Consider the following 9,166-nt stretch of genomic DNA (forward strand, 5'->3'; position numbering starts at 1 on the left):
CCTTCCCACTTCCTCCCTGCAGCCTTCTTCCAGGGTTACCCCTTGTCCCTGAGTGCCTCGTCTCCCACAGCCAACCTCAGCATCCCCTACCCAGAGACAGACAACTGGTACCTCTCCCTGCAGGTCCTCTGCCCCGAGAGGCCTGAGTAAGTAAACTTGGGGGCAGGTGGCCAAGTGGTTGTGGTCAGGCCTGTGGATGGAACTGCCTGCATTCCAGTTTGGGGGTGACCTGTCTTCCTCCAGCCGTGCCGGGTCAGTTGCCTCCTGCGGGGTCCCTCTCTCCCCCCAGCCACTGCTCCCGTGGCAGCTCCGAGAGCGAGGACACGAGCGGGGATGCTGGTCCCAGCCCAGGCAGGTGGGGGCTCAGGCAGGCAGGGAGACGGCATCCTGGCCTTGCAGAGCCCCTTGTGGTTGCAGTCCTCTGGGGCCCAGGGGACTTGAACACTCTGAGTTCAGGTGTCCAAGACCCTCTGGGAGCTCCAGAGCAGGGCTGGCCAGCAGATCTCTGCAGCCAGCCTTCCTGGGGCCCCTTCCTCGCAGGGAGTGCATGCAGGCCTCAGTCCTTGTGGAGACCACCTTGTACTTGGTGCCTTGCCTGAACGACTGCGGACCCTACGGCCAGTGCCTTCTGCTGCGTAGACACGGCTACCTGTATGCGGGCTGCAGCTGCAGGGCAGGTAGGGATGGTCCTGATGCGCCTTCCGCCTGTGCCTGTGGACCTCAGCCCTGGGCCTCTCTCTGGCAGCCACCCCAGCTCGGCCAAGGTTGGGGGGCGCCCCGAAGAGTGAGGCCCCCCGCCTCCTTCCCCAGCCTGCCATGCCCCGCAACCCCTGTGTGGGCTCACGGAGGCACCCCCGGAGATGGGACTGCTTTATGGTCTTGGTTTCCCGTGCTCACACCTGCCCACACTGGCCTCCGTTTGCCCACACTTGTCCTGGCCCGCTGTGGGGTGAGGAAGGGTTTCCTCCTCAAGGCTCTGGGCATGGAGTAGGCCCTGAGGTTCCTGAGCAGCCACTACCTTGCCTGGCCACACTGGCCCGGCCTTGGCACCCACAGTGCTGCGTTGGCCCACAGGCTGGCGTGGATGGAGCTGCACAGACAACAGCACAGCCCAGACTCTGGCCCAGCAGAAGGTAGCCACCCTCCTGCTCACCCTGAGCAACCTCATGTTCCTGGCCCCCATTGCCATCTCTGTGCACCGCTGCCTCCTGGTGGAGGCCTCGGTCTATGCCTACACCATGTTCTTCTCCACGGTAAGTCCGTCCGCTCCCTGGGGTCAGGGGGAGGTGGGAGGCTGGGTTGTCGCTCATCACTCGGCCCACAGTTCTACCACGCCTGCGATCAGCCGGGTGACGCTGTGCTCTGCATTCTCAACTACGACACGCTGCAGTACTGCGACTTCCTGGGCTCTGGAGTGTCCATCTGGGTCACTGTCCTCTGCATGGCCCGGCTGAAGGCGTCCCTGAAATACGTGAGTGACCTCCTGATTCCTGGGTCTGGGTCCTGGGAGAGCGGAGGCCCTTGTGCACAGCGTGTCAAGGGAGACACCAGAAAGGGGTTTCTCGCTGCCCTTGGAAACCTCTTGATCTGACCAGTACTGGGAGAGGTGCCTCTAGCTGTGAAGGGACTGCTGGCTGCTCGGAGGGTGCCAGGAAAGGATGTGGTGGGCAAGGTTAGGCCAGGCCTCATCCAGAGAGGAGGCCCGGAGCCCCAGACCTGGACCAGACCTCCCCAGGAAGCGGCCAGCTCTGCTCCTGGAGCCCCTGGACTGAGAGCACTTCAGGGCTTGGCTGCTGGAGATGCGTGCCCTGGACAAGCCCATGCTTCAGAAACTCCCCTGTGCGGAGCTTTCTGGTGGCCCAGTGTTTCAAACTCTGTGCTTTCACTACCCTGGGCCCAAGTTGGGGAACTAAGATCCCACAAGCTGTGCGGCATAGCCCAACAACAACAAAAACTGCATTAGAAATACACCTGTGGATGGACCCGCGGGACCAGTGGATCCCAGCAGAGCGGGAGCTGGGAGAGGATTACCTCCTCCCCGCCAGCAGGGCAGGACACAGGCTGCTGGTTTCTGCAGGGGGGCTGGCAGGGGTGCTGGGGGCGACGGGGGGACATGGGGATGACCAGCGGGCCCACACCGCCTGCTCCTGCTGGACCTTGTGCCATCAAAGACACCCTGGCCTGGGGCTCCCATGACCCGTCATCGTCCCTGTGTTTCGCCCAGGTCCTCTTTATCCTGGGCGCTCTGATCCTCGCCATGTCCTTGCAGCTGGACCGCAGGGCCGCCTGGAACACGATGGGGCCTTGCCTCTTTGCCATCGTGGTCATGGTTACCATGTGGGTAAGGACCTGGGGCAGGCAGGCTTCTTGCCCAGACCCCCTCCACTGGAAGTTGGGGTACAAGAGTGTGGGCTCCCTATACCTGCTCACCCTGCGAGGACAGAGTGTGGCCCCTCGTTCCGTCCATGTTCTCATTCCTGGGTCTGTGAGTGTGGCCCCTCATTCCGTTCATGTTCTCGTTCCTGGGTATCTGTGTTCTCCACACCCACCGAGGGCTGCCAGCGGCAACCCACAGGGGCCCAGTGTGGCTTGGCACCCCTTGAACCCCTCCAAGCAGCCCACACTCGCAGCCCTGGGCAGCGCCCTGAGATATGACCGCAGGTCCGTGCAGATACCCGTGTGGTTTCCTGCAGGTATACCGCTGCGGGCGCCGGCGCCACTGCTACCCCCCCTCCTGGCAGCGCTGGGTCTTCTACCTCCTGCCCGGCCTCTCCATGGCTGCTCTGGCCCTCACCATCTATGTTTCCATGATGACCAGCGAAAACTATTACTACACCCACAGCATCTGGCACATGCTGCTGGCAGGGAGCGCAGCCTTCTTGCTGCCGCCAAGGGAACAGCACGCCGAGCCCTGGGCCTGCGCCCAGAAGCTCACCTGCCACTATGAAATCTGCAAGAACCACCGGGACGAGCTATACACAGTGACATGACAGCCGGCGGGGGCGGGTCACCTGCAGCTCTGGTGATTCCTCCAGCCAGGGACAGGACCGAGGGAGAGGGACCCTATGGAGATCCATTTCCAACTGAATAAAACTGCCCTGCACACTCTTTGGCTTCCCCCTCCCGATGGAGGACCACACCCCCAGATACCTGTGCCTGCGGGCTGCCAGCTGACTCGGTCCCTCTGCAGGTCCCATCTGGAGTCTGTAGGGGCCCCTGGGGCCAGGGCCAGGCTGCCTGGAGAGCACAGGTACCATGTGGGAGCAGGCTGTGGGTTATCCTGGCCTGGGGATGGTTGAAGGGAGATGTGGAGTGGGAGTCCCCCACTGCCCAGTTCCCCTGTGAGGCTTTCGTGTGAGACACCCAGGTGGGCAGAGGAGCCCTGAACCTGCCTCCCGTGGGCCACTGGCTTCTTGACCCTTTGTGCCCTGAATGCCAGCCTGCCTTGGGCATGGATCTACCCTGTGCTGACACACTTGCCTTGAGAAGGAGTGACCACACTTAACCATGGAGCTGATGGCACTGGGGGTCCGTAATGGCCAGCTGCCATGGGTGGGCATGGGGGAGGCTGGCTTCTGGCTGTCCACTCCTCCCCCTTCACTTCCTGTGGCTCTTAGTTTTGAGATGAGCTTCCTGGGTAGGAACCTGCCAAGCAGCTCTCAGGACGCTGAGCCCACAAGGCACACCTTGTCCTAGCTTGTGTCCCACTGGGCCCTGGGTTCTGGGCCCTTGTCTAGGGAGCATCTCCTTGTATTCCCTGGAGAGCAGGGATGGCTGCCACCTTCCACCCAACTGCACAGAAGGGAGGGGACTCCTGGAAACCTGGCCCAGCCTTTCTCCGGTTCTGGGGACGCCCAGTAAGGGCTGCTGTCGGCCCAGCCTCCCTAAGGGGCTGCTGTCTGTTTGAGGGGCCCAAATGGGGCCGTGGGAAGGTGAGCAGCTGAGCCCAAGGTGAGGGGCACGCGGCCCTCCCACCTCCTGGCGTCTTCCTTTCTGAGTCCTGTCCAGGCTGTGGCCTCCCCGGAGGCTTCCCGCTCCTCCAGAAACCCAGGACTTGGCCACCGGAGCTGGCTTGTGAAGGGGAAATATTTATATGCAATATTTTGAGGGGAAGATTTTTCAAGGCATTTAAAACGTATTTTTCTGTAGCTCTGATTTCACTGTGATTGGTGAATTTAATATTCTACAATGATGTTTCAAGGCAAGAGTTTTTACATTGTTTTCTGCGCCCTTTCCGGGAGGCGGGAAGGTGAGACCGAGATTGACAAGTCCCACCTCCTTGGAAACGGGCCGTACTTGCCGACGGTGCCTAGAGCCGCCACCTTCTCCGCAGGGAGTTTTCTACCGTCCCTAAAGGGGAGAGGGGGCGGGACGAGGAGGGGTAGACCGACAGACTTTGCAGCCAGTCAGCGGCGGGTGGAGGGCCCGATGCCTCGGCGCGACTTCCGGTTCCGGCGAGGCCTGGGTTCTGTAAGGTAGGTGCTGCGGCAGGTCTGGGTTCGGGGTCTTGCAGGGTAGAGCCTGGATCACGCGTCTGCGGTCAGGGCCGAGCGAGGGGTTCGGCCGGTGGCGGGGATATCGCGGGAGCAGGGGTATGGTCGAGGCCCGCATCCTGCCGGGCGCGCGTGACGGCGGCCCCGGCCTCCCGCCAGGCTCGCCGCGATGCCCCTGCACAAGGTCCCGGTCGGCCTGTGGAAGCGGCTGCGGCTGCGCGAGGGCATCTACTCCCGCCTGCCCGCGCACTACCTGCGCTCTCTGGAGGAGGCGCGGACGCCCACACCCGTGCACTTCAGGCCGCACGGGGCCAAATTCAAGATCAACCCCAAGAACGGGCAGCGGGAGCGCGTGGAGGACGTACCTATTCCCGTTCACTACCCCCCGGAGTCCCAGCTGGGGCTCTGGGGCGGCGAGGGCTGGCTGAAGGGTCACAGATACGTCAACAACGACAAGGTGGGTGAGCAGGCTGGAGCCGTGCTTCCGCGGTCTCGCTGCCCTGCTCCTCGTGGACTTTTGGGGAACGTGGACAGTGTAAGGGCGCCCACCGCTCGGGGAGAGAGCCTGACAGTGTGGTAGAGACAGCTCCCTCTGAGTTGTGCTCAGGAGTTGAGTCTCAGTTCTGGCAGCCAAGTCGAGTGTACTGATGGGAGGAGCCCTGAGTGTTGAGAAGGGCTGGGGGTGAGGTTTCAGGTCACCTGTCAGCTTGCCGCCAAAGATTCACCTCAAATCAGGTCTCCTGAGTCTGCTGCTAAGCGGTGCTGCCTCTGGGGGGAGCTTGAGGTTGGGGGCTTTGTGTCTTTAAGTCCTCCCAGGCTGGCGTCTCTTTGCCCTTGGCCCCTTGGTCTCTGGTTTGGAATTACCTGTGAACCACGGGATACAGCTGTGTGTGCTGTGTCTGGAATGAAGACCAGCACCCCGGGCAGAGTCTGGGTGGGAGTGGTCCCTGCACTCCAGGGTGTGGTGAGAAGCAGCAGGGCTCACCAAGCCTCCCACATCTGCAGTTCTCCAAGAGGGTGAAGAAAGTGTGGAAGCCGCAGCTGTTCCAGCGTGAGCTCTACAGTGAGATCCTGGACACCAGGTTCACTGTGACGGTGACCATGCGCACCCTGGACCTCATTGACGAGGCCTACGGGTTTGACTTCTACATCCTCAAGGCAAGCAGATCAGCACCAGGCTGGGGTCCCTGGTGAGATGTAAAGGGGACCATGTCCCTTAATGGACACCCCGGTGGGAGTCAATTACTGTGGACGTGGGAAGCACAGCTACCTCCTTCTCTGCTCTTAGACCTTCCGCTCTCCCGGCCTGGGTGTAAGGGCTGCCCACATGGCCTAAAGTACTGCACCAGGCTGGCCTGGGGGCTGCCAGCTGCTGGGGAGGAAGCTGGAGGGGCCAGCTGTTGGGGTGGGCGGGGCCCTGCCCTCAGCACCTGGCCCCATGCGGTGCCTCCTGCCAGACCCCGAAGGAGGACCTGTGCTCCAAGTTTGGAATGGACCTGAAGCGAGGGATGCTGTTGCGGCTCGCCCGACAGGACCCCCAGCTGCACCCGGATGACCCTGAACGGAGAGCGGCCATCTATGACAAGTACAAGGTCAGGGCTCCAGCCTTTACTTACTGCTCCTCGTGGGTCCCCCAGCTGGCTGCCTGAACCTCACTGAGAGCCTGTCTCTGCCTGCCCAGGCGTTTGTCATCCCAGAGGCAGAGGCTGAGTGGGTTGGTCTGACGCTGGACGAGGCTGTGGAAAAGCAGAGGCTCCTGGAAGAGAAGGTGAGCGTGTGGAAAGACCAGTGAGAGCTGGATGCTTGGTGCCCCTGGTTGCTTTGACTGCCTGGCATTCCCCAGAGTCTGCCCAGTACCACTCGGAGGCCTTTCTGTCTGTCCCTTAGAGGAGTCTGTGGCACATGGTAGCTGCTGCCCTCTCCCTCTGCCTTTATTCTCCAGGGAAGCCAGGGGCAGGTGCCTGATCCTGTGCCCCTCTCCCCGAGACAGGGCACTGTCCTCTGGGTTAGGGGCGAGTGTGTGGTGAGTGGGCCTGGTTGACCCTGTGGCCAGGCTCAGTCCTCTCATGCTCGATGCCTCTGGTGTTTGGTCAGCAGCAGCTGGACTCTCGGCCTCCCCAGAGCGCCTTATGGTGACCTGTCTTGCCCCTCCAGGACCCCGTGCCTCTGTTCAAGGTCTACGTGGAGGAGCTGGTTGAGCAGCTTCAGCAGCAGGCATTGTCCGAGCCGGCTGTGGTACAGAAAAGAGCCAACAGGACGTAGCTGCCCGGGGACCTGGGCCTGACAGCCAGGCTCAGCACCGTGGACAGAGTCTGGGGCCTTGGTGACAGCCGCCCATGGGCAGTGGGTGAACCCATGGCTGTGTGCTGGCCATGCAGCTCCTGGCTAGGGTGGGCTTTGTGGGAGCCCCAGGAGGCGTCTCGTCCCAGGATCCCCAGAGGCCTGGGGCCATCTTACTGCCTGTGTGGTTCCCTGCTCCCTCCTGCAGCAGGGGCCCTGTTGAGGAGGGTCACCACCCTCCGGGGCCAGTGTGAGTAAAGTCTGAGCCAGGTCGTGTGTGTGCTGCTTTGCTTAGAGGATCAAGCTGACTCCCTGCCGAGGTGGTCTTGGCACGCAGCTCAGGTGGGTAGTGGTCCCAGGCGTGCAAGGCTTCAGTCCTGTCTCTCGTGGACAACCCAGCGTCGGGGGAACAGAGTGGTGCTGCCCCTCCCCCCGTTGCACAGCCCTGCCCAGGTGGACTGTCCTCCAGAGCAGAGGCCAGGTGCCATGGCCAGGCTCTGGATGTGGCTGCACAGGGTCTGTGCCAGCTCGGCCTTTGGCATGGTGAGCACCCCCACCAGCCCTGGGAGGTGCGGGGGCAAAGGGTGTCCTGCGGGGCAAGCCTAGAGGCTGCAGCTTCTGGCAGCCCCTCCTTGTCACGCTCAAAAGGCCGCCTATGACGTTGGTGCCTCTCCTCCGCTGGCCCACAGCCTGAACTTGGCAGGGGCGCTGTGCTCCAAGTGGGAGGCTGGACCAGGTACCTGAGGCTTCTCCTGATCTGAGATTTGGGGGCCATGACCCTCTTTGCTGACCTTTACCCGGGAGTCCTAAGCACTGAGGCCCATCCAGGTTTCTCTGGGAGGACAAGTGGGTGCCCTGACCGAGTCCTGTGGCTGACTGGACCACCAGGAGTACCAGGCTCCCCGGGGGGTTGCCGTGGACGTGACACCACCTGGGCTATGTTTATAGGACAGGAGACCAAAGAGAGCCTGCAGCTGGCTGGTGGGCACAGCTGCAGGAGGGCCCTGGAGACCCTTGGCTCCCGGCGAGGTCATCCAGGATTTGGGGGTGCCTTGAGGTCAGGGCCCTAGCGGGAGTGCCGTGGAGGTCTCACCAGTCCCTGTCTCCTCCATGGACCTTGAGACCCCATGTGTCCTACCCCTGTTTTGTGATTGGTTTTAATTTTTTAAGAGTTTTACCAAATGCTGATGGTGCCCAACTCTCCCCTGGCCCGGTTCTGTGGGCTGGCAACGTCCAGCCCAGTTATCCAAACCACAGCCCCTAGCTTGGTGGACTGGGGGTGATCTGGGCAGGCCACGTTCCCTCCCATGTCCAGGGTCTTCCCCCACCCCCGCCACAGTCTCTGCCTGGGTCCCCTGTGATGTCTACCCAGAACATTCCCCGTTCACTGACCTCAACTCTGGTACTTCTGTCTTGGCCTGCTCCTTCCTGCTCCAACTAAGGCCATAGCCGAGGGGGCACCTGGGTCATTCCTGGGCCCCCGAGGGACCCTGCACTGGTATAGGGTATGTGACCTGAGTAGGTGGGGGCTGGGCCAGGTACCAGCAGTGGCTGTGGGTTGGGGGGTACTGGTGGGTCCTGGGAGGCCTCTGCTGGCTACTGGGAGGAGCTTGGCATGTCCTGAGAGGGTCACTAGCCTGCCCGCCACCTGGGGCCGAGCTGGCGGTGGGGTCTGAGTGCAGCCCTTTTCTTCTGGTGCAACAGCAGTTTCGTCAAATTCTCCCTGATACCCTTGACTCCGGAGAAGTTTTGCAGCTCTCCCTGCAGGCCAGACTCATTGCCCGGCCCCTAGGAAGCCACCCCTGGGCCTGTGGGTTTGGTCTGGGGGGCGAAGTGGTAAGGGGACAGGGACTGCCCTCCACGTGTCCCACTGCCAGTCCTGGTCAGGCTGAGGGCCCCTGAGCTGCCATTGCCCCGCTCAACCACACCCCTGACGTGTTGCTGTTTGAGCGTCTGGTTCTGCCCTGGCCGAGGTCCTGCAGCCCCTCAGGACTTGCAGTGGTACCGAGGAAGGTCAAGCCTGCAGAAACCGGAGCTGTCCTGCACTAGCTCCTAGCTGCAAGCTGGCCATGCCCCCGTCTCTGCACCAGCTGGGTCGACCCTCCTCTTGTGTTTCCCTGACAGCAGAGCTCAACCAGTATGGCTCCCTGCTGGACTGGGCAGGAGGATGAAGTATCACAGTGGCTCTGGACTAGGGAGGGGCCTTTGGGACCAGCCGTGGGGCCCTGACAGTGTGGCATGCTGAGCTCACTGCCTCCTTCTGACGTCCTGAGTCCCTAGAGAAGGGGATACCCTAGGTCAAGAGGGGCAGGGCCCCTCAGGAGGGTCTCACCTGAGTTTTCCCATCTGCACAGGGCAGCCTGGGCCCTGTCTGGGTGCAGGGGAGTCAGAGG

General features: G+C 62.2%; 2 protein-coding genes across 2 annotated transcripts in view; both read left to right on the plus strand.

Annotated features, from left to right (window-relative positions):
* TMEM8A (transmembrane protein 8A) overlaps positions 1 to 3,108 on the plus strand; it is a 9,289-nt gene extending 6,181 nt beyond the window's left edge. The window contains exons 9-14 of the mRNA XM_010840907.1: positions 1 to 146; positions 541 to 677; positions 1,075 to 1,253; positions 1,325 to 1,471; positions 2,225 to 2,341; positions 2,694 to 3,108. The exon at positions 1 to 146 is cut by the window's left edge and continues 10 nt beyond it. Of these exons, the coding sequence (XP_010839209.1) occupies positions 1 to 146; positions 541 to 677; positions 1,075 to 1,253; positions 1,325 to 1,471; positions 2,225 to 2,341; positions 2,694 to 2,990 (1,023 nt within the window). The 3' untranslated portion in view covers positions 2,991 to 3,108. The remainder of the gene's footprint in view (positions 147 to 540; positions 678 to 1,074; positions 1,254 to 1,324; positions 1,472 to 2,224; positions 2,342 to 2,693) is intronic.
* A 93-nt stretch (positions 3,109 to 3,201) lies between these two features.
* Positions 3,202 to 7,045, plus strand: MRPL28 (mitochondrial ribosomal protein L28). The gene is made up of 6 exons (XM_010840898.1): positions 3,202 to 4,475; positions 4,653 to 4,950; positions 5,499 to 5,651; positions 5,951 to 6,085; positions 6,175 to 6,261; positions 6,648 to 7,045. Exons 1-6 carry the CDS (start codon positions 4,189 to 4,191, stop codon positions 6,753 to 6,755), a joined length of 1,068 nt encoding a protein of 355 aa, XP_010839200.1. The 5' UTR covers positions 3,202 to 4,188; the 3' UTR covers positions 6,756 to 7,045.
* The last annotated feature ends 2,121 nt before the right edge of the window (positions 7,046 to 9,166 follow it).

Source organism: Bison bison, unplaced genomic scaffold, assembly GCF_000754665.1.
Source record: "Bison bison bison isolate TAMUID 2011002044 unplaced genomic scaffold, Bison_UMD1.0 scf7180017846849, whole genome shotgun sequence".
NCBI lineage: Eukaryota > Metazoa > Chordata > Mammalia > Artiodactyla > Bovidae > Bison > Bison bison.